The following is a 24,930-nucleotide window of genomic DNA, read 5'->3' as shown; positions in this document are numbered from 1 at the left end:
TGTCAGTGCAATCTGTGACGTAGGATGGTGCAAACTCGGTTTCCAGAAATACATCTCTGTTGTAAGGTTGAACCCCAGCCACCCTAAAGCCAGCCTGAATGTTCAAGGGGGTTGCAGCCAGAGGATAGGCAATAGGTGCATTCGACTTGAAGCACGGCTACAGACGGCGATCAACGAGAGTAGCCGCTTGCAGTCAAACAGTCAGTTGAAAACGGATGTGTCAAGCTGGACACTTTCTGCTCCCGTTAGAGACACTCACGTGGTGTTTGCATACTCTATCAAAGATGAAGTGAATAAAATGCAATATTTGTCAAATACAGAGACGTTTCAGAAACTTTTTCATGAGCAACAGAAACACTTTTTATATACTGCTTAATACAGTGCCATCTGTTCAAGAATAAAGTTCAACGTAAACTATTTAAATACTAATAAAGTGGGGGTATGTATGCTTTCATCAGTGTTTTATGATAAACGTGACTCAATATAACATTGCGACTACAGTAAAAAAGCTTTTACTGCTCTAAAAACAGATTTGTGAACTGTATTGGATTTGAAGACGTTAGAAACACACGTCATTGTTGTCATGTGGTGAATTTGGCCAATCGTGAAACAGCTGTGTCGTCATCAGCGCTCCTGCAGTCGCTCTGGAGAAACTGCGCCGGCTGAGTGAGCCGGCTGCTCTCGAAACACTCTCGCGGTACTTTGATGCCACACGTGACAGTGACGTAGCGTCGGCGTCGCTTCAAGTCGGACAAATTTTCTAACCGGCATGCACTGCTTCAAGTCAGCCGCCGATCGGTCTGCTAAGTGCTGCATGAAGTCAAACGCGCCACAATCCCAGGAATGTCATAAATTGACACGTTATTGTCTCCTCTATTTTGTGCAAAATAATTTTGAACATTCATACCTAAAGTTGTACTGCATAAAATTAAGTCCAATTTTTTTACTTTTTAAGCAGAAAAATAAGAAAATTGTGCTAATCTCAGATTAGAGCGATCTTGACCACATGTGAACAGGAAGTTGTCTATAGAAGTTGTCGTCACACAAAGTGGCTATTTGATTTTTGAGCCTCTAGTGTTGGCGTTATGAACAGTGACAACTTACCCCGCTCTCCCCTAACCCTCATATTCGGTCAGTTAGATGGCGCTCTGTTTAATCCGCTTATTTCTTATTGTGCGTTTACTGCAAATGTATTTCATGATGTATATTTCTTTATTTGTTTTAGACACCACTCACACATGCATTATGTAAGAGTGTGTACATTAACGCTGTGGAACATCACACCGGTTTCCGATTTCACCCAGGTCTGACTCTGACTTTTCGGGCTCAAAGGCGGGTTTGTTTTGAGCGGGTTTCGTCTCCCAGAGCACAAAAAAAATAAATTTAAAAAGTTTTCACCCCCTTGTTATGTAAATGGCATCTATTCTTTTTTACCAAGGTCACTACTATTTGCACCAGGTTGTAAATGGCGCTATTATCATGGGCCACATTTTTTTTCCATGTACCCCCCACTAGTAAATGTAGGTGCAGTTAAGTGTCTTACATAAGTATTACAATCTTGGCTTTTTTTTTTCTTTGTTTTCCAATTCCCTGTCAAGGATCTGCAGTTCATCCACTGTTTGGAATGGCCCATTTTCCAGGAATTCCCCATCTTCCTCTGTCACTGTCACAGCTACTGCAGCCAGTAACCGTCTCTGCATAGCCAAGATGTCTTGCTGGTTCTCGACGATCTCTTGTAGCTTTTGTAAGACTTTTGTGCAATAGCCTGTGGAGCAATATTGCATAATGCTCCTTGAATGTGCAGTATTATTGTAGTGTAAAAAATCTAAACTTGACTTACTCTTTGTTGCGGAGTCAGAACATGGGGCTCTTCTATGAGGAGCTGTGAAGCAACTGTGGCATAAAACAAAATTTCACTCTAACTAGAATTATTAATAATTACAATAAATATAATATTCTGAATTTTAGAATAGAACTTTAGAAAAATACCTTCAAGGGGCCGTGATATGCTTGGGACTCCAGCAGCGATTCCTCTGCTGCACAAATATAAACAGACTAATTTCCAAACTGGTTTTCAAGGGCCATTCTTCTGCAGAGTTTAGCTCCAACCCTGATCTAGCACACCTGATTAAGCTAATCAATGTTGATTAATTGAATAAATTTAATTATTGAAATTAATTGATAATTGAAGGAAGGTGAGTTTAATCAAGGTTGGAGCTAAACTCTGCAGGAAAGTGGAAATCAAAAGCCACATATAGTTTCAGCTTTAATGAATGAGTCGCAGGTTATAATTAAACAAGAAAAAAAAACACTTACAGTGTTGAGAAAGATAACTTGAAATTCCTTTTTTTTTGCCAGGAGAGAGAGAGAGAAAGATTTATTCATTCATTCATTCATTCATTTGGGAAGATGTGTTTGTCCATAAAAGCATACTTGTATATTATACAAACCCTTGTCCAGAGGATGAATATTGGAGAATGATGTATCTGTAAATACAAAATTGAGTGGATGATAAATGGAGACATTGCGTAATAGTCATGTGGCCCATTCTATAATTGTGGGTACATCTCATGTCTGTGAGATCATTTTGATTCTCATCATTATAAAGCCTCAATGTATACTTTTCTAGTACAAAATTATATTTATACCAATCACACCACTAAATGTGGAAAAATAAGATGTTTACTGTCAAATTAGGAAAATACCCTTCAAAAAGGAATGGTTTAACCCAGTCTCACATAATTTGCATTGCGTGATATCATGTCCTCAAGAAGCACATGGATGAAAGACTAGAAGTCATGTCCTCTCTCTTTTCTGAAATATTGCTTAAAATAGCAAATCCGTGTCAAGAGTGGGTTAATTGACAGTAAGCTCTGTTACACAAGTGTTATTACAGCAAATTTTTAACAAGAACATTTGACTCAAACTTATGCTCATGAAAATAAACGTACCATAAGCTTAGTAGCTCTAGGTGTATATGTTAGGTATAGACCAGGGATCCTCAAATCTGGCCCACTCCTGCAGGGTTTAGCTCTAACCCTAATCAAACACACCTGAGCTGCTAATCAGAGTCTTCAAGATCATTAGAAAATCACAGGTAGGCGAGTTTGATCAGGGTTGGAGCTAAACTCTGCAGCAGATTGGCCCTCCAGGGATACATTTGTGGAACCCTGGTATAGACTATAGACCCAAACATAGTCAGCAACATAGTTGACCAGGAATATACATTGTTATATGCTTTTTGAAACACACACACACACACACACAATAGAATAAGGTTTGAGTTTGTGGAAAAAAGAAAGAAAAAAAATGCCAAATGTACCCCTAATTATAGAATGACTCGTGACTCTTGACTCTTGACTTAACAACTTACATTTCGGTGGATGAGGTTTTGACGTGTCTGTGTTCTCCTTTGGTAAAACTCTGCCATCATCTGAAATGGAAACATGCTTCAAAATAGAGTTCACAAATTGTTATTTGTAATTACGTTGGCTCTTTTCCTGTTTTCTCTTTTCCTGTATACAAAATTCTTTGAAGTGATTTGAATAATTACCATCTGAGGAAGAATCAATTTCCGACACAAATCTTGTTGGCTTTTTATGTGCCCTCTTTTTGTTCACTGTGGAGCAGTCTTCTGTTTCAACATTCGAGGTCTCCACTACACGCCGGCATTTCTGAAGACCTTTAGTGTAAGAGTCTGGAAAATATGGTAAATATGAAATATGGAAAAATATTAAATACTGATGTAAAGTGTAGTTTAGCGATTTTCTTGATGATTTTGCTTTAACAATCCTCATTAAAATACTGCTGTCAGGAGACACTTCACAGAATTAATGATAAACACAGGCTAATTGACAGATGCAGAGCTTGCAATAAACAACAACAGGAAGATGTGCAAGGCTGGAGAGCAGATGACCAGTCTGTGGAAGGTGAGTAAGCCCCATAAACACACCAATATGTCACTGACTGACAAATGTAGCAATGATGTCTCTTTCTTGTACAGGTTCGGGGCAGCAGACTTGGAGATAGGAGAAAAGGAGAGGAACAACAGGAAAAAGGATGCAAAGAATAATGCTGTGGGTAAATACGTCAGGTAAGATGTACATTTGAGACTTTGGGTAGTCCTAGCCGAGACCAGACCTAAAAAGAACATGATGTGTGAGTTTTTGTGTGAGTGCTGGGGTAAAGGTGATAATAGAGTGTGAGCAGGTAGAGACTGGAGATCATGACAATTGTAGATCCATTTAAATAAATGCAAAAACTACATTACCTGTTCTTAGCCAAAGTTTTTTTAATGGACATCGCCTCCACTTCGCTTTGTCTGGCAGAGTGCAGTTTTTTACAAGTTTCCTTGTGTTCGTAAATGTCCAGTAACAGAACATTCCCTGAAAAAAAAAAAGATTTACCATTCTTGAACTGATTTAGTAATGTAAATGAATGTGAAAACTTATTGAAATCAAAACAATACCTCTTTGGTTTCCTCCAACCATGACGTTGGAATTATTTCAACAGCACTATCCTCAGCAAATTCCACAACTGCAAAACGTTTTGTGTCCATCTGTTGAGATAAAAAATATACAGAAGTAAATATTTACTAAAGATAATTTACACAGTGTATTTATTCAATAACTTATTGCTTATAATAACTGATTTTAATGACCTTCACTGTTTATCCTCCTTGGTTTCTCTGAATGTCCTTAAATGGTAAATTAACAGTAGATCTTAACATTAATGCTTTGGCAGTCTCTTGGTGTGTGTGTGTGTGTGATAGAGAGAGACAGAGAAAGCGAGAGAGGGATAAATGTGGAAGACGGGGAGAGGGAGAGAGTTGTGTGTGTATTTCTTTGCTTATTTATTTTATATGATGAATTATAAAGATGAAGGAGATCCGCACTCATCCAAATTTTGCCCAAAAAGCTTATATCATTTATAATTCAGAGGTCACAAATTGTGCAAAAAAAGTGCAAAACATTTTCGTGTATTAACCCTTCCTCAGTGCCATGTGCTGCCTTTTTATATTAAGAATTATACAAATTTTTTTTGTTCATTGTAATGTTTTGACAATACTGCATGTTATGTCTATAAATTGAATTGGGGGAGGGGAGTAGAGAGGGAGAGAGGTCTTAATAATTATCTTGTTATTTCCTGTATTATATAATCATTCCAACTTAACTCATTTGAATTTAACTGAATGGGGGAAGAGAGAGAGAGAGAGATTTACTCTTATCGGCATTATCTGTGCACATGCAGGATTGCTAAGAAAATCGTCTCTTCTCTTTTTTCCACCATTATAGCTTTTCTTGTCAGCTGCCGTTCTGGTATGAGCTTCATAACAGCATGCGTTTATTGCACTTTGAAGCATCCACGTATTCTTGAGTCACATGGATCTCTGAAAAGTGGTTCTGTTTTCTCAAAAAGCTTGCACAGCAGTATCTAGCAACCATCATCCGACTCTTCTCTCTCTTCAATGGCCTCACAGCATTTTCCTTCATCAAGTATGAAGCCATTATTAGGCCTTTTGAATTTGGGCTCAGAGGCCTCCACAGACAATGGGGATTTTGACATCTCCTCTAGCCGTTTGACCACTTGAGTAAGTGGGTGCTTTCCTGACCGTACAAGTCGTTTCAGCTTCCCAAGATAGTTTTCAAAAGGGAATGCACTGCAAGCATCAAGACTGCCAAAAGCCATTGCCTCCTCTGGTAGATGCACCATTGAATGTACATTGTACACCATGAAGTGGTCTCCATATAGTTCTCCTGCTTTTCTAACAAAGTATTTCATCAGCTCTTTGCTGTAGCTGTTGTGTTCCACTGCAAGTGTAGGGCAAAGCAGAAGACTCAAGGCAACACTGAACACCATGAAGTGATCATATAGCTGGTCAGCAAGAATTCCTTTAAGCACGATCTTTCCTGTGTAAACAGCAAACTGCCGCAGTTCGGTTGCCTTCCACCTGTCAATGTCTTCCAGATTTCTAGGTTTCCGGGCAAAACAGCTGGGAATGACCTTTCGAAGTGACAGCAGCCTTTGGGTCACATTGCTTATTTGCCCAGCAGACATTCTCACCTTCCTGTCTCCTCTAACCCACACTGATATTAATTTTTTCATTACTCCCAGGCAAGCTTGGTGCATGTAATCAATCGGGAATTGTTCTACCATGTCCAGTGGGAGGCTCAGAAAGGGGGACAAAGGAGTGTCCACATTTTCTTGACATCTAGTCATTTCAGCGCGAAACGTGTCGTTGCTTCACAAAGTGAGGTTATCAACCTCTGGGTAGGTCACGCGCCGAACCACCCATGTGCCCTTCTGTGTGCATTTATCACACCCATAGTACCCAGAATACTGTTTGATCTTTTTTACCATGGCTCTTGCGGGTGCGTCACACACAACACGTCTGATTTTTATTTCTTTTCCATCCAAACCATTGTCCAGAAGTTCCTGAATGTCCCTTATGGCTTCTTCAGTAAAATCCTAATTTGTTGGTTTGGTGGGACCGAGTGTCAGTGTGACAGGAAAGACACTGATGGGTGGCAGATGAATGGCACAGAGAATGGGCCAAAGATGTGTTTTGCTGCTTTTAAAAATAGGCAGGCCATCTATATTAAATGATAGCTCCAATGTGCTAACTCCTTCCGTAATCTCTCTTGGATAGCGTTGCAGCTGCTCAAGAAGGCTCTCTCTTAAATTAAAATGGACACACTCCATTCCAGATTTTGCCACTGATTTAATGAGTCTTGGAGTTTTCAGCAGTGTCCTTGCTGTTGATGGGAGCTCTGGGTGTCCATTTGTTTTAAGTCCTTTCAGGAGATCATCTAGGGCATTATGCTTGATGAGGTGTTTTGTTGCCCATTCTTGTAAAAATGTTGAGAGTTAAGTTAGGGCCACTTTGTTTTCATCCTCAGTTTCTGAATTGCAGTTTTCCTCACTGGACCCATCGGCCACACGGTCAGGTCCTGAACTGCAGCTCTCCCCACTGAGCCCAATTTCTACACATTCAGAAACACTTGAGATGTCTTCATCAGTGTAATTGTCTTCATTTATTCTTTCTTGAAGTGTTACTGGATGAACTGATGACTCCTCTCCAATACACCTTTCATGCAGTGATCTCTGTGCATATTTCCACTGCCTTGTGTAGCGTTGCCTCTTGGTTTTTGAATCCATTCTAAATCCAAAATATTGGACTTGTTGAAAATGTGGTAATGGCATATTTTGCAATATTTCACTATATCTATTAGCAGAAAGTCTTCAGTCATTTATATCAAAAATTTATGTCTTACTAGTTGAAATTTCAATTTCCCATATCAGAAATACAGTTCTTACTAGTAAAAACCTTTATTTTAGTGTCAGTAATCACGTGGTTACTAGTGCAAATGTTTATACTTGATATCAAGAATTGAATTGCTACTGGTAGAAATGTTCATCTCTGATATCAATAATAATATAAAAAATATCATGAATCCAATTGTTACTATTAAGAAAGCCATTTTTGTCACACTTTCTTATACACTGATACAGAAATCATCAGGCTTGAAGATCAGTTGAGAAGAATTTAATGGAAACCAAGAAACAAGCAGCGATAATCCAAACCAAGATAACAGCAGCATTAACACGAGACCACGAATAGAAGAAAAACACTGGGCAAACAAAGATTTAATAGGTTAATTTACAAGACACAGGTGAATTGGGTCAATCAAACACATAGGGAATGTAGATCAAATAAGCAGAGAGCAACCAAACACAGTGGCTATGTTTACATTCAAACAAATAATTGACGGCTCAATCGGACTGAAAAGTGTCTCAATTGATTGACAGCTCATATAAAAAAAAAAAAGCCTTCATTTAAACACCTTAATCGATTTTTCATTCCAATCGGATTGAAGGGGGTGGTTTATTCCTTTTATAATACGAATGAGCGTGCATGTAAACCCTTGATCGGATTGAAAACCGAAACTGAAACTCAATGTGCAATGATGCAGAAATAGCATAATGACGAATGGTTCTTCCTTTTAAATAGAAGTGTTGTATAAATGCGTGTCCTGTCATTATAAAACTCTCCTTTCGCTCTGTAACTGTGAAGTGGAGAAGGACAACTTCCCATCAGTCCTTGTTTCGGATTCTCATTGTCCGAGATGTATGGCCAGAGCCACTTTTGAGACGTGTCACCAGAGCCTGGGGAGCACTACCTTCAAGTCCAGCAGTTGTCTGATATAAAGTCTATGTGGTTCGAGATGAAGAGGGACAACAATGAGCTTTGCAGCCACATTCTACCAGAGATCCTGTCTACGCTGCAAGGGCTCAAGGCAGAGAATGCTTTGCTGAAGCAGGAAGATCCAGAAGTTTAGCACCAGCTTTGAGACTGCTCGTCGAACAGTGACACCAGTACCAGCCCCTCGCACTCATGTGCCACCATCCGTCTGTAGTCGGAGAAGTTCTGCAGTGTATGATGATGAAGTTCCTCCACCCCGAGCTGCCCAGTTTGAGCAGCTGACGAGACAGATGGAGGACCTTACAATTTCACCTAGGATGCCACATGCTGCTGAGGGTCATCACGCACCACTTCAGAGGTCATACATCTACTCAGCCTTCTACCAGCAGATGCGAGTGAGCGCTTCAAGTATCAGATTCTGACTGATCATCTGGGCCAGGTGATGTGAAGGCATTCTCGCTCTTCGCTCTTCGAGTGCGCTCATTAGTGAGTATGTTGGAGCAGTTGGGTTCAGAAGGAGCAGCTGAATTAGAATGTGGTTCACATGTGTCCAGGCTCCAAGGCAAGCTTCACCATGAGCTCCAGATCAGCTTTAAGAGATACGTCCACCCGTCTAGGATCAGAGTTCCTACCCTTCTCAACTTTGCTAACTGGTCAGAGTACGAGCATCAGGACCAAGATGACACCGCAAAATCAGTCATGTATGCTCCACCCTTACCTACCAGGAAAAGAGAAGGTTGTCATGACACCAAGCCTCCAGGCAGATCTACAAGCATCTTGCTGGGTGCTTTGAAGCCCACTGCTGACAGTGAATGCAGAGCACCCGCTCCAGAGTCCAGGCCCAGCTTGGTCAGGTACAGAGAGAAGTCACGTGCCTACTGTCCTTATTGTGACAATTCTAGTCACTTTCTTAATGGATGCCCCAACTTCAGGGAGCTGTCTAAAGAACAGAAAGGCATGGATCCGCAAGAACAACAGGTGTTGGCGGTGTGGCCGCAATCATCATGCATCCAGATGCACGCTGAAGGCTCTGTGTAAGACCTGCAACAGGAAACACCTGCTTATATTGCATGCCCTGAATGAGCGAGCTGTGAATACCAGTGCTGAGACTGAACCCAAGGAGAACTCGTGTCTTGTGAGGATGACAAAAGGCATCTTGTATGCAGACCGTTCTGATGTGTACCAGTGGCAGGTGCTCCCCTTTTGGCACCACGTGCAATCCATGCTGTGCTGCGTATGCCCTGCAGAGACACGTGATGGACCACAGTCAGCTGGGAGACCAATTCAGAGAGGTAACTGAGTATAATGTTTTGTTGGCAATTATTGCCAGCACAGTCTTCACTTCCCCCAAGAGGCTAAAAACCTAGTTGATCGACTTCAAGCACTTCTAGCCACTGGAGGCTTCAAGGTTCTGCAGTGGGCCAGCAATTGTCAGTCTGTGATTGCTCATCTCCCCACTTAATCCAGATCCAGTACCTGTGACCTCTGGCTCAGTCAAGGTCAACAAGACGTCCACGAGTCTATGTTTGGACTGCAGTGGCATTGTCAGTCTGACACTCTCCGTTATAAGCATCGAGCCAGACACTCTTCCCCAGTAAAGATGCATCAGATCTACCGAGTGCTAGTGTGCCAATATGATCCTCTTGGCTATCTTATCCCTTACACCACCCGGGCTAAGATTCTGGTACAGTGCCTGTGGGACAAGAAGCGTGACTGGGACGACCCACAGTTGCCTAAGGATCTGCTTACATCATGGTACGAATGGGAGAAGAATTTGAGTGGACTAGAGGAGGTATCTCTGCCCAGGTGCTACTCTCGACCACACCAAGAACACCAACCCTTAACTTACCACGAGTCACGACATCATGCATGTAGTTTTTTGCACTTTGATATGAAATCATACAAGGTACAGTGTCCGCCGGCGCCTTTGCGCGTGCAATTGAAGAGCACGCACTCCGAGCACAGTAGGCTACTGTTTCCACGCTCGTTTGACTTGCGCCTGGCGCTGAAGTGAAGCTGGAGCGCGCGTCTGAAACGTCTCCTCCGGTTTGATGTGCTCGAAAAGATGCTCTGCGACTGAATAAATGCACTTCTTGTCAAGAAAACCCCCCCCAAAAAAACAGAAGTAGCAGTTATGAGTGGGGTGGCCAACCCTAGGCTCCGCCCCTGCGTTAACGGCGTTAAATAATTTTTATGTGTTAAACTGAAAAAAATTATCGCCTGCGTTAACACGCTAATTTTGACAGCACTAATTTCAACATGTTACATCTGTCATTTCTGATATCAATATAATTTCAGATATCTAAAAATGGCTTTCTTACTAGTAAAAGTCAGAATGTTATACCTTAATGCTCTTTCCTACTGGAAAAGTAAATTTTAGTGTCTGTGGAACTGTTATGCTGGTTTGACATTTAATATCAGATATTCTGGTGGTGGTATCAAGGGTGTTTCATCCACCATTCATTTACTGAGATGAACAGAACAATGGCGAAACTGCAATTTTAACTTTTTTATAATGGTGATGATTGTCTCAAGAATCTTGTTTTGTAAGAGAATCATTTTTTGGACTTTTTGAACTTTTTTTCATGGACTACAAAAAACTAAATGTATTCTAGTTTGAAAATTAGCTATATATATATATATGTATATATATATATGTATATATGTATATATATATATATATATATGTGTGTGTGTGTCCGCTAATTTAATAGGAGGAAATTATTGGTCATCCAATCTTTTACATTTTTTACACAATCTATTACCTTAGATGGTTTAGAAGTTTCATCTGGTTTTGTTGAGATATATAGTTGAGTATCATCAGCATAACAATGAAAACTAATCCCGTATTTTCTAATAATATTACCAAGAGGCAGCATGTATATTGAGAATAGAAGAGGACCTAGGACTGATCCTTGTGGTACTCCATACTTTACTTGTGATAATTGTGATGACTCTCCATTTAAATGAACAAAGTGGTAGCGATCGGACAGGTATGATTTAAACCACCTTAAAGCCTGCCCTTGAATACCAATATGGTTTTGTAGTCGATCTATGAGTATATCATGGTCTATAGCGTCGAACGCAGCACTAAGGTCAAGTAATACTAGCAATGAGATGCAGCCTTGGTCTGAAGCAAGAAGTCATTTGTAATTTTAACAAGTGCAGTTTCTGTACTATGGTTAGGCCTGAAACCTGACTGAAATTCTTCATTGAGATCATTTTTTTACAAGAAGGAGCGCAATTGAGCAGACACAACTTTTTCAAAATTTTTTGACATAAACGGAAGATTTGAAATGGGTCTGTAATTTGCCAGTTCATTAGAATTCAGTTGTGGTTTCTTAATAAGAGGCTTAATCACCAGCTTGAATGGTTTTGGGACGTGACCTAAAGTTAACGATGAGTTAATAATATTGAGAAGCGGTTCTTCTGCTACAGGTAACAACTCTTTCAGTAGTTTAGTGAGTATAGGATCTAATAAACACGTTGTTGGTTTAGATGCACTAATAAGTTTATTTAGCTCTTCCTGTCCTGTAGTTGTAAAGCACTGCAGTTTTTCTTTGGGTGCGATGAATGAAGCTAAAATACTAGACGCAGTAGAATTTACATTTGTTATTGTATTTCTGATGTTATCTATTTTATCAGTAAAGAAATTCATAAAGCCATTACTATTAAACTGTGAGGGAATATTTAGATCGGGTGGCGTCTGTTTATTTGTTAATCTAGCCACTGTGCTAAATAAAAACCTTGGATTGTTTTGGTTATTATCTATGAGTTTGCGGATATGCTCTACCCTGGCAGCTTTTAGAGCCTATCTATAGCTGGACATACTGTTTTTCCACGCAGTTCTAAAAACTTCCAAGTTAGTTTTTCTCCATTTGCGCTCAACATTACGAGTTTCTTTCTTGAGAGAATGGGTATAACTGTTGTACCATGGCACAGTACGGTTTTCTCTAACCTTTTTAAATTTTAGGGGGGCAACAGCTTCTAATGTATTAGAGAAGATAGTGCTCATGTTGCTAGTTATTTCTTCTAGTTCATGTGTATTTATGGGTACACAGAGCAGTTGAGATAAATCAGGCAGGTTATTTGTGAATCTGTCTTTGGTGGCTGGAACAATAGTTCTGCCCGGACGATAACGCGGAGCCATATAATTAATATCAGTAATACGCAGCATGCACGATACAAGGAAATGATCAGTAACATCATCACTTTGAGGTACGATATCTATATCGGTAAGATCAATTCCATGCGATATAATTAAATCTAGCGTATGATTAAAACGATGAGTGGGCCCGCTGACGTTTTGCTTGACTCCAAAAGAGTTTATTAGGTCAGTAAACGCAAGTCCTAGCACATCATTTGTATTATCAACGTGAATGTTAAAATCTCCGACAATTAGCAGTTTATCAACACTAACCAATAGATCTGAGAGGAAATCTGCAAATTCTTTTAGGAAATCTGTATATGGCCCTGGCGGTCTATACAGGTCCTTCTCAAAAAATTAGCATATCATGAAAAGGTTCTCTAAACGAGCTATTAACCTAATCATCTGAATCAACTAATTAACTCTAAACACCTGCAAAAGATTCCTGAGGCTTTTAAAAACTCCCAGCCTGGTTCATTACTCAAAACCGCAATCATGGGTAAGACTGCCGACCTGACTGCTGTACAGAAGGCCATCATTGACACCCTCAAGCAAGAGGGTAAGACACAGAAAGAAATTTCTGAACGAATAGGCTGTTCCCAGAGTGCTGTATCAAGGCACCTCAGTGGGAAGTCTGTGGGAAGGAAAAAGTGTGGCAGAAAACGCAGCACAACGAGAAGAGGTGACCGGACCCTGAGGAAGATTGTGGAGAAGGACCGATTCCAGACCTTGGGGGACCTGCGGAAGCAGTGGACTGAGTCTGGAGTAGAAACATCCAGAGCCACCGTGTACAGGCGTGTGCAGGAAATGGGCTACAGGTGCCGCATTCCCCAGGTCAAGCCACTTTTGAACCAGAAACAGCGGCAGAAGCGCCTGACCTGGGCTACAGAGAAGCAGCACTGGACTGTTGCTCAGTGGTCCAAAGTACTTTTTTCGGATGAAAGCAAATTTTGCATGTCATTCGGAAATCAAGGTGCCAGAGTCTGGAGGAAGACTGGGGAGAGGGAAATGCCAAAATGCCTGAAGTCCAGTGTCAAGTACCCACAGTCAGTGATGGTCTGGGGTGCCATGTCAGCTGCTGGGTGTTGGTCCACTGTGTTTTATCAAGGGCAGGGTCAATGCAGCTAGCTATCAGGAGATTTTGGAGCACTTCATGCTTCCATCTGCTGAAAAGCTTTATGGAGATGAAGATTTCATTTTTCAGCACGACCTGGCACCTGCTCACAGTGCCAAAACCACTGGTAAATGGTTTACTGACCATGGTATTACTGTGCTCAATTGGCCTGCCAACTCTCCTGACCTGAACCCCATAGAGAATCTGTGGGATATTGTGAAGAGAAAGTTGAGAGACGCAAGACCCAACACTCTGGATGAGCTTAAGGCCGCTATCGAAGCATCCTGGGCCTCCATAACACCTCAGCAGTGCCACAGGCTGATTGCCTCCATGCCACGCCGCATTGAAGCAGTCATTTCTGCAAAAGGATTCCCGACCAAGTATTGAGTGCATAACTGAACATAATTATTTGAAGGTTGACTTTTTTTTTTGTATTAAAAACACTTTTCTTTTATTGGTCGGATTTCTTTTGAGATAGGAATTTTGGGTTTTCATGAGCTGTATGCCAAAATCATCAATATTAAAACAATAAAAGGCTTGAACAACTTCAGTTGTGTTGTAATGAATCTAAAATATATGAAAGTCTAATGTTTATCAGTACATTACAGAAAATAATGAACTTTATCACAATATGCTAATTTTTTGAGAAGGACCTGTACACCGTAGCCAGAGCAAGAGCTAAGAGAGATTTCTTTTGCATATCTAACAGTGTGACATTAAGCAGAAGTATTTCGAATGAGTTAAACCTCCTGTATCCTGTTTTCTGAGTAACATTGAGAATATCACTATATATTGTTGCCACACCGCCGCCACGACCAGTCTGACGGGGCTCGTGTTTATAACAGTAGCTTGGTGTAGTAGACTCATTTAGACCAAAATATTAATTTGGTTTCAGCCAGGTTTCAGTCAGGCAGAGTACATAAAAATTATTATCTGTGATCATTTCATTTACAATAACTGCTTTGGGTGCGAGTGATCTAATATTTAGGAGCCCAAGCTTCAAAAATTGTTTTTGTTCATTTATTTTGTGTTTTTCTGGTTTAATCACGATCAGATTTTTTCTAGATCCTGCATTAAATTTATATTTTGACCTCGCTAATCGGGGAACAGACACAGTCTGTATAGATTGGACAACGCGGGTACTTCTATCATTTAAGGCGAGACACGGCAGGCAAAAACATAGTTTTTTTTTTTATTGGTCAATTTTGAGATTTTTGGATATTTGTCTTCAATAACATGTCTTCTTTTAGACTTGTGGTGAAAAAAAGTCCGAAATACACATTTAGGTCTTTATTTTACTACACTTTGTCTGTTTGCATCTGTAGATTTCTCATAAATTCAACAAAAGTTGGCGTTCTAAATCAACATGCTGCTCTGCGATCTCTGCCTGTACCCAGTCATCACGTATACTGCTGGAAAGCTCTCTCTCTTCTGTACAATGCTGTCGGATCCAAATATGGTCATTTCCTTTTTATCAGCAACCAATCGTGAAAGTAAAAGAGGGGATTTAACTCTAAATGCGCAATCTCATTGGCTGAAGACAATTTCTGACAACGCGATTCGTTCAGAATCATCACATGACATGGTATGCTTTGACGCTTCCTTGTTTGGTTAAGCTTTCCGCGGGATCTTTTGAGTGAATTAATGAAAATGACTTTGCGTCAATCATCGAAAAGAGTACAGCAGTTGTCACTTGCAAGGGGGAAAAGGCAAATTAGTGATGGATTACCCAGTGAAATGCCCTCGGGAAGCGCATCTGAACGTAAGCTGTCGATGGGAGGTTTAGAATTTCTAATGTCAGAAATAGCCCAATACGTGTGGCTGTTACCACCTTGTAACATATTATAACATTACTTTAACAATATTTGTTTTGTATGGATGAAATATTTATTTATTTATAAAATTTATAAGAATAGAATAAAGTGCCATCTCATTCATTATGTTGTGGTGGTCAGTTTTACTTTTACAGTACAGATTTCTGTGTGCTGTATCTATAAAAACAAAACAAATGAACAGTTATTGATACAATACACATTTCATTTTAGCGGCAGAAATTGAGAGAGGTCTTGAGTCACTTCACAGGACCAGGGAGCAGGTCAGGCAGGCTTATGCAGATATTGATGCAGATGTGGCAGAGTTGCTGAGAGAGGATGCAGATGCGGTGATAAATATCAGTGTGTCTTTTGATGGCACTTGGCAGAAAAGAGGGTTCACATCACACTATGGGATCGGGGTGTGCATCGATATTTTTACGGGACTGGTGATCGACTTTGAGGTTCTATCCTCCTATTTCCATGCTTGTGCCCTTAAAGAAGCTGCCAGGCATGAGGGAAAGATTACAGATGAGGAAATTGACAGCTGGAGAGAAACGCATGACTGTGCACAAAATTTTAGGGGCTCAAGCAAGGCTATGGAGCAGGAGGCAGCGAAGAGGATGTGGGCCAGGTCTGTGAGTCGCCACCAGCTGAGATACATTCAGATGCTGTCAGATGGGGACAGTGCTGCATTCAGGGAGGTGGTATCCCTCAACCCATACCCTGGGCATGAGGTAGTAAAATTAGAATGCATCAACCATGCCCATAAGCGTATGGGCACAGCACTACGAAAATTAAGTGCTGAACGCAAATTGGGGGGGAAGGGTCTGGGAAAATTAACGGCCAAAAAATGTAAAACATTACAAAATTATTACAGGGGGGCAATTTTAAATAACCAGGGTTCCATAGAGAAAATGAAAAATGAGATCTGGGCTGGTCTCCTCCATAGCATGTCCTGTGACGAAGTCCCCTTGCACACCAGGTGCTACCTGTCCTGGTGTTGGTATAGGAGAGCGGAGGAAAATGGAGAAACTCCAGAGAGCCACAGGCTCCATGCAGGAAACTTTTTGTCTCGGGAGGTGGGCCAGAAGCTGATACCTGTATACCACCGCATGTCAAGTGACAGCCTGCTGCAGCGCATGCAGCATGGTGGCACTCAAAATGCGAATGAGTGCCTCAACTCCGTCATTTGGGCCCGCTGTCCAAAAACAGTGTTTGTAGGTAAGAGTAGAGTTGAGGCAGCTGCAAGTATGGCCATTTCAACTTTTAATGAGGGGGCCTCTGCCATGCTTGCCATTATGGATAAGCTTTGGCTGGAAAGCACTGTCGTTACCGTCACCACCATCAGGGAAACCGACATGCTGAGGATCACAAAAGCCGAATCCATCCGGTCTGAGAGTGTAAAACGTTGCAGAAAGACTGAGCACAGCTAAAAAGCTGAAAAGGCATCAGCAAGAGAGGGGTGAGGGGCCTACATATGGTGCAGGCATGGAGAGCCAGGCTTTCAACCCTCATGGGTGAACTTTGTGTTCCGATGGACATAGATGACTAGAGTTGCAGTTCTGATGATAAGTTTGTGTCTGTATTTGTGGTTCTCTGTGGTTAGTTGAAGGTCTTATTTGGCAATGTTGTTTTATTCAGTTGTCATTGTTCATGGTCTACATTGTTATAAACAATTACTTGGCCAGTTGTTTTGCTTGTTAGCAATGTTTTCATATAAAAATGTGTGGATTTTTACAATATAAATCTTTAAAGCCCGTTTTCTCAAAATGACTTTTCTCTCATACTCCAAGTCTGAAATCTCCACTTCAGTAGCACCTACACCAAACTTTCCAGTCTTGTACCTAGTTATATTATGAAGACAATTACAGAGGGATTTTTAAATATAGTATTCCTAGCCTGATTTATATAACATTTTATTCCAAAAAACATGGCGAAAATACATTTTTTATTTTGAACCTGGCTTTATCCAATTCTGAGATTTCGTTTTTTTAAAATATATGCAAATTAGCGCATATTTAATTAGATAATGCCTAATTTGCATATTTAAACATAAAATTACAGAAACTTTGTAATACATTTTTTTCTCATCTTAATCTAGGTAATCAACTGGGAAAGTTTCATGGTGATCTCTGCTAGTTACAAAATTTACCCTATTCACCTGTAGTGTCTCGCCTTAAGTGGGTAGAACAAAAGTCATTTGAGAGTTGGCTTACTAGTCTAATGGAGCGTAGCGTTCTGGTGATGTTGTCTGACAGGAGTTCCGCTCCGACTCTGCTGGGGTGCAGGCCATCAGCACGGAAAACCCTAGGACGCTCCCAGAAAAGATTCCAATTATTTACAAAGAGCAGTTTCTGTTCTTTACACCATGACAATAACCATTCGTTTAAAGCAAACAGTCTACTGAACCTTTCGTGTCCTCGCCGATACATCAGAAGTGGTCCTGACACGATGATCTTCGCCGCGGGCGATGTGCTGCGTACCGTCTCGATCAGGCTCCTGTAGTCCCTCTTCAGTGTCTCCGTCTGCCGCAGCTTGATGTCGTTAGTCCCCACGTGCAGCATGACAGCCCCGATGCTGTCATCGCCCTTCAGGATCGTGGGTATCTGCGCAGAAACATTGAGAACACGAGCACCGGGGAAACAGTGTGTGTGCACTTTACCTTCAGCTAGCGTAGCACGGACGTGCCGGACGATGGAGCTTCTGACGATCACAGCGTCGCGTTCCGTCTCGCGGAGGGGAGTGAAGCGGTTCCGGGTGGAGATCTCGAAGACCGGAGGCGGCGACGTTGTCCCCCAGGGCTTGGCTCGCGTCTTCCGCTGCTGTTGTTGCACCCAGGGTCCGTGACGTCCCGGCGCCAGAGTGAAAGACATCTGTGAAGATCGCGTCCTGGGTGCACAGGGTCTGTACAGAGAAACACACGGAGTAGAGGTGGTGGGAGTGTTAGCAGCGTGCTGTATACTTACCCCGGACTTGAACCCAACTTGACTACACCCAACTATACTACACCCAACTTGAACATTGTGAAACTGCTCTGCTTTTGCAACACAAACCATCTTTAATTGCAAGTAAAATTGTATTGGGTAAAAACAAATAAGTAAAAAAATAAATATAATTGTGAATTTGAATGCATTTTGTGTAAGAATTAAGAATCACTAGAATTTTTACTTTTTACTACATTGAGAACTGAATATCTAAATATCTGAAATTCAATATAGGTTTATTTGATAGCACTTGCTATTGTTGATTACCACAAAAAAAATGAATGTCCACTTGTCCCTCCATTTCGTAATAAAATAAAATGAAGTAAAAATCTTGGATACAGTGAAATTACAATGAAAGTGAATGGGGCCAATGCATAAATTTTCAAATACTCACTGTTTTAGTAGTATAACCACAAGATGTGAACGTGTGTTGCATATAAAAAATAACTTACTAAACTAACTTTTTCTGTGTAAAGTTGTATCCAATTTTACAACTTTGTTTTCATGACAGTGCCATAAACCCTACAACGACTGCAAAAATGGTGATTTAAACCACTTTATGGCTCAAATTAAAAGTTTTAACAGAATGATTAATGCAGGTGCTTTTACAAAGTGATGAGCTTCAGATTTCTGAAATATCTGAAGCTCCAAAAATCTGAAGATCCCTCCAAAAACTGACCCATTCACTTTCATTGTAAGTGTCTCACTGTAACATTGATTTTGCTTTTTTTGTTTTTTTCCCAATGGAAAACAAGGAACAATTTTGTGGCAATTAACATTATGCAACACATGCTGTTGATTTATCTGAATTCAGAGTTTATAAGAGGTTAAACAATCAGTCATTAAGAACCATTTCTACATTTTATGCAGACTTTATGATCAGATAAATGTCTCCACCCCTTTTAAAGTATATTTATACAGTGTTTTATCAGTAAGAGCTCACTGATTGTCTTCATGATGACCATCATCGCTCTGCTCCTGCTGGCCTCTCTGCTGCCACACCTGACCTTCACTGGTAAGACAGATTGACTAAATTGCATATTGATCAGTGAGGTGAATAAGATAACTAACAGCGCAGTGTCTTTCAGCTCATGTGGGTATAGTGAACGGCAGTGAAGCAAAACCCCACTCCAGACCTTATATGGTTTCTATTCAGGCTTATGGGCAACACCACTGCGGTGGATTCCTCATCTCTGATGAAGTTGTCTTGACTGCTGCACATTGCTGGAAAGGGTAAGAGTTTCGTTTAGTCTAAACTGCAATGTTGAGTTAAAACCACGTCTGACTGAAAAAACAACTGCAGTGCAACCATATGGTGTATCATTTTCATTCAATTTCCAATGCACTCTTTCAACAGATATGGGATTCGGACGGTTGTGGTTGGTGCTCATGACTTAAGCAACAGTAAGACTCTGAAGCGCATCGGCGTGAAGGAATACCTCCCACATCCAAACTACAACATTCATCCTATTTGGAATGACATCATGCTTTTGAGGGTAACAACCTGTTTATCTGTTAAAAATAATATCTGATCAGAAACTATGAGAATGTATTATTATTATGTATTTGTATTATTTATGACATAATCAAAAAGATTTAATTAAGATTGACTTCTTGAATCTATTTCCTACAAAATATTAGTTGATAGAAACAAAAAATGGGCCAAAAATTATAAGAACATTTTTGTTATACTAAGCAGAACAAATCAATAATGTAGAAAAAAAGACTCTTTTTAAAGAGGTACTTAAAACAATGGCAGTATAATCAACTGTGGTTCAGTTTTACAAAAGACTACTAAATGTCTCTTAATAATGGTTGTTTTTGAATTACAGCTACAGGAAAAGGTCAAAATAAGCAACAATGTTACATGGATATCGTTACCAAAGGATGGAGAAAATGTTCCTGAAAATACTCTCTGTAGTGTTGCCGGCTGGGGGAACCTGTGGACTGATGGCGATTCAAGCAGTCGTCTAATGGAGGCAAACGTGTATTTAATGAATAACAGAGAATGTTACAATAGGTGGGGAGAGACTTACTTCTCACTCTCACAGATGATGTGCACATATGGCCATGGTGGATTCTGCAATGTACGTACAAAAGATGATCCATAGACTTTATTAATTCATGAACTGGTTCTAACTGATATATGGCACTTAATTAATGTGTTGCTCTGTGTTTCTTAACAGGTGCTGACTTTCTCTGAAGGCTTTGACTTGAACTGAATTTATTTGAATTGATTATATGATAAACGACATCACTTTACTTAAAATGTTGAAGCATATGCCCTTTAGTCTTATGGTGGGACTTGTTTAATTTTATAATGCTACTAGAAGTGGCTTTCTTTTGTTTTGTTTATATTGTGAGTTGAATAAGTAAATGATGTAAATACAATATTCAGCATATATTAGCAGATAGTCTGTTTTTCTTTCTCTTTTCTTTTTTTTTCTTCTTAATTTCAATGCTTTGGACCAGGCAGTCTGTGTTTGTTAGTGTGTGGATGTGTATATGTGTGTTGCTCTTCCATCCAATCATATGTCCCACTCTCTTATCTATTTCTGAATGACCATGGTTAAAGGCTTATTAGTTATTCATTTAAATATTAGGAGTCTACCTCATAAAATTGATCTTCTCAGAGCATGGCTCTTATATAACAAACCTGCTGTTATTACTCTTTCGGAAACTTGGTTAAATAGTAATGTGCGTGATGATGAAATAAGTCTTGATGGCTATAATGTATATAGAGCAGACAGAGGCAGTCGTGGTGGAGGAGTCGCTACTTATGTTTCCACAAACCTATCTTCTGAACTTATTATTGCAAGTGAAAGCCCTGTACACTTTGAATGCCTCTTTGTTAGAATATGTTTTCATCAAAACAAACGATTGATTATAGGAAATATATATAGACCCCCGAATTCGTTATCCGAATCAACTAATAATATCCTTAGTACTATTAATTCTTTAAATTGTTTTGACGAAATTATAGTACTGGGAGATTTTAATCGGAACTGGCTTGATAGGTCCTCTCTGAAAGAGAGGAATCAATTTGAAAGTCTAAATCTTACTCAATTAATACGGGAACCCACCAGAGTTGAGGGGAACTCCAGGTCTCTCTTAGACTGGATTTTGGTCACGCACCCTGATAGAATTGTTGATTCAGGTGTTTTATCTGACTGTTTCAGTGACCATTCAGTTATTTTTTGTACCTGGAAAATAAGGTTACCTCATCTCCCACCTAAAATAATTAAGGTAAGACAATTTAAAAATATGAATAATGATGTGTTCACTCAAGATTTGTTATGTATTAACTGGAATAGGATGGAATTAATCCCTTATGTTGATAATGCCTGGAATTGTTTTTATACTGAGGTATCAAAAATTATTGATAAACATGCTCCTTGGGTATCAGTTAAAGTGAAGGGTAGACATCTTCCATGTATTGCCGGTGACTTATTATATATTTTTAAGCAAAGGGACAAGGCTTGGGAAAGATACCACTTAACAAAAGATTTAGCAGATTGGACTGAATATAAGCGATTAAGAAATGTTTGTACTGTTAGAACTAGAAATGCCAAATCTGACTATTATAAAAACTCTTTATCAAATGATTTTAAAAATCCGAAACATTTTTGGAAAAAACTCAATTGTCTGTTGAATAAATCTAATAAGAGTTCCCTAGTAAAAATAAGAATAAATAATAATATTGTTAGCGATCCAACTTCTGTAGCTGATGCTTTTAATCAACACTTTTCTTCTGTTTGTAATTTACGTCCACCTGATTTTTGTTACTCTAATTTTGTAAACAGTAATGTTGCAAACAGTTCTTTTTCATTTTCCACAATTCTTCCTATTGAGGTACAGCAGGCAATCTCCGAAATTAAATCTGGAAGTGGAGTCGGTGTAGATGGTCTAGAAATAAAGTTTATTAAAATTGCTTCTCATGTTTTAGCATACCCATTATGTGATTTATTTAATTTATCTATATCTACTTGTAAAGTCCCAATTATGTGGAAGTGTGCTAAAATAACACCTTTATACAAAAGTGGTGATCCTTTAGATCCTAACAACTACAGACCAATTTCAATTATTAGTAATGTAGTAAAAGTATTCGAAAAAAATATTTTCAAGAGACTGTTTAAATATATTAATGAATTTTCAATTTTTTCTCCACATCAATCAGGCTTTAGACCCAATTTTTCCACCACTACTGCTCTTACAAAATTTGTTAATGATGTTACATTTTCTTTAGGTAATAATTTGTCCACTGGAGCAATATTTATAGATCTAACCAAAGCTTTTGATCTGGTTGATCACTATATTCTCCTGGATAAATTATATAACATTGGTCTCTCTGAACAGTCCATTTTATGGTTTAATTCATATCTTCATTGCAGACGCCAGTGTGTAATTGTTAATGGTTCTCTCTCTCAGTTCATGATAATGGAAAAGGGTGTTCCTCAAGGTTCTTGTTTAGGCCCTCTTTTATTTTCAATTTTTATTAATGACCTCCCTCAAATGTGCTCTGATAGTCAAATTCTCCTGTATGCTGATGATACAGTTATTTATTCTTCAAAACGTGACATTAACTTGATTCAATCCTCACTGCAATTCGATTTCAATACTATTCAAAAGTACTTTTCAGAAAATGGACTTATATTGAATAAAAGTAAATCGTATAGCATGTTATTTCCCACTTGGTCTGCCCGACATAACCAGGGCGATAGTTTATCAATTAAATTCTCAGATGGTACACTTATGGAGAATGTTGAGAAATTTAAATATTTGGGCCTTTGGCTTGATTCTAGCCTCTCCTTCAGGTCTCATATTGAATCTATAGTGAGAAGAGTAAACTATAATTTAAAACTATTATATCGTTCAATTAATTGTTTCTCACTACCGATTAGATTAAGACTTGTAACTCAGCTATTATTTCCCATTATTGATTATGCTGATTTTGTTTATATGAGTACAACAGAATCATGCCTGAAACCCTTAAATGTTGTTTATAACAGTCTCTGTCGATTTGTGTTGAGATGTCCGTTTCTAACTCATCATTGTCATATGTATCAACAATTGAATCTTTTATCACCTAAGGCCAGACGACAGTTACATTGGTTTCAGTTTGTTTATAAATGTATCTTTTTTAATTATCCTTTTTATTTGAAGCAATATTTAGTCCCATATAGATCAACTTATGGCCTGAGACACCTTGATCATCTATTTTTTTTCTGTCCCAAATATTTTAAAAGAAGTTGGAAGACGTGCCTTTAAATTTAAAGCTCCCTCTGATTGGAACAGTTTACCTTGTTCCTTAAGGTCCATCTCTTCCTTTTCACTTTTTAAGTCAGCCCTGTTAACTCATTTACAATCCTGTGATCAATGCAAATGTTTCTCTATATGACTTTTTTTTTTTTTTTTCTTCCAAATAAGGTTCTCTCCTGTAATACTTTGAAAGTATTTTATATTGTTTATATGAATATGTTTTGGATAGAGGAGGGACTGGTTGGTTGAATGTGCTGAAGAGCTTTATGTGCGAGTTTGTAATTGTGTGTAATTGTTTGATGTTATTTTGAGGACCCCCTCGAAAATGAGATGTTTCATCTCAAGGGGTTATCCTTAATAAAATGAAAAACAGGGAGATTCTGGGGGTCCTTTGGTTTGTGGAGACACTGCAGTTGGTGTCGTATCATTTCGTTACATTGCTCTCTGCAATTCACCGGAGAAACCTAATGTGTATACTAAGATTTCAGAATATCTTCCATGGATCCACCAAATCATTAGAAATGTTAAGTGACTTCATGAAAAATAAAAAAGGAAGAAATATTTTTCTTGAATTCTTCCTTAAACCTTCTTTCAATAAAAGTATTGCGTGACAGTTAAAGTGTCCTCATTGTCTCGAATAAAATAAATATTATATAATAAAAATAGGACTAACAATCAACTTCTGCAATTTCCTAAACTCACCACTAGAGAATAGTTGTCAGTTTCCTCTCTGTGTTTTTTTTTAATGGCCTACTACTACAGCATCACGAAGTAAGGCTTGCATGAAGAACTGCATGCAGCTACATGCAAGAGAAAAGAGGAACATGTGTTTGGTAGCTTCAAGCTGCAAGCCTTTTACATCATATGGAGAATATTCTTGGGTGCAGTCAAAAAGGCTATTCCACATAAATGGCTTCAACTTAATCATCCCACTCTAGAAGAAAGGAAAGCAATTGTAATTGAAACTGTAAGATGGAAACCCTTACTTTTTCTTTAGAATTAAAAAAGCAAAAGGGGGCTATTTTATGGAGTATGTGGAAAAAGTTTTGGACTCAGTGTTAGCAATGTTAAAATAGATATAATGATATCTCAGTATTGTAAATGTAACAATGCAAGGTCACCATTACACTGTACCTTACCCCGCTGTTTTTTTTTCTGTTCTCTCTTCTTTTTCCTTTTTATTTACTCTTTATTGTATATCATTCAGGTTCTGTAAGCATTATAAAAATGTATCCTGAAATGCGCAGGAAGTCAGCTGATTTGAATGTAACTATTTTTTCTTTCTCTCAGAATTTAGTATTTTATCTTTTGACTTCTTTGACATAAAAAAAGAAAAGAAAAAGTACATATTTATTTTTCAGAAGGAAAATACCAATAGTGATTATATAAATAATATGAATTCTTCCAAG

At 39.1% G+C, this 24,930-nt stretch overlaps 2 protein-coding genes across 2 annotated transcripts; one reads left to right on the top strand and one right to left on the bottom strand.

The window, feature by feature from the left end:
• Positions 1–1,582: 1,582 nt before the first annotated feature.
• LOC306858951 (uncharacterized protein) lies at positions 1,583–18,182 on the bottom strand. Its single transcript, XM_079399765.1, has 10 exons — positions 17,495–18,182; positions 4,661–4,696; positions 4,469–4,558; positions 4,271–4,385; positions 3,554–3,697; positions 3,374–3,433; positions 2,447–2,486; positions 1,990–2,055; positions 1,841–1,893; positions 1,583–1,765 (listed from the first exon to the last, which is right to left on the bottom strand). The coding sequence occupies exons 3-8, from the start codon at positions 4,556–4,558 to the stop codon at positions 1,992–1,994; spliced, it is 513 nt and encodes a 170-aa protein (XP_079255891.1). The 5' UTR covers positions 4,661–4,696; positions 17,495–18,182; the 3' UTR covers positions 1,583–1,765; positions 1,841–1,893; positions 1,990–1,991.
• A 1,022-nt stretch (positions 18,183–19,204) lies between these two features.
• Positions 19,205–24,053, top strand: LOC306858517 (mast cell protease 1A-like; the record flags this gene model as incomplete). Its single annotated transcript, XM_079399082.1, has 5 exons — positions 19,205–19,277; positions 19,351–19,495; positions 19,620–19,758; positions 20,095–20,349; positions 23,895–24,053. The coding sequence occupies exons 1-5, from the start codon at positions 19,217–19,219 to the stop codon at positions 24,051–24,053; spliced, it is 759 nt and encodes a 252-aa protein (XP_079255208.1). The 5' UTR covers positions 19,205–19,216.
• Positions 24,054–24,930: the final 877 nt, after the last annotated feature.

This window comes from Barbus barbus, assembly GCF_936440315.1.
Source record: "Barbus barbus genome assembly, chromosome: 39".
Classification (NCBI taxonomy): Eukaryota; Metazoa; Chordata; class Actinopteri; order Cypriniformes; family Cyprinidae; genus Barbus; species Barbus barbus.
This window is presented reverse-complemented; position numbering and strand designations above follow the sequence as displayed.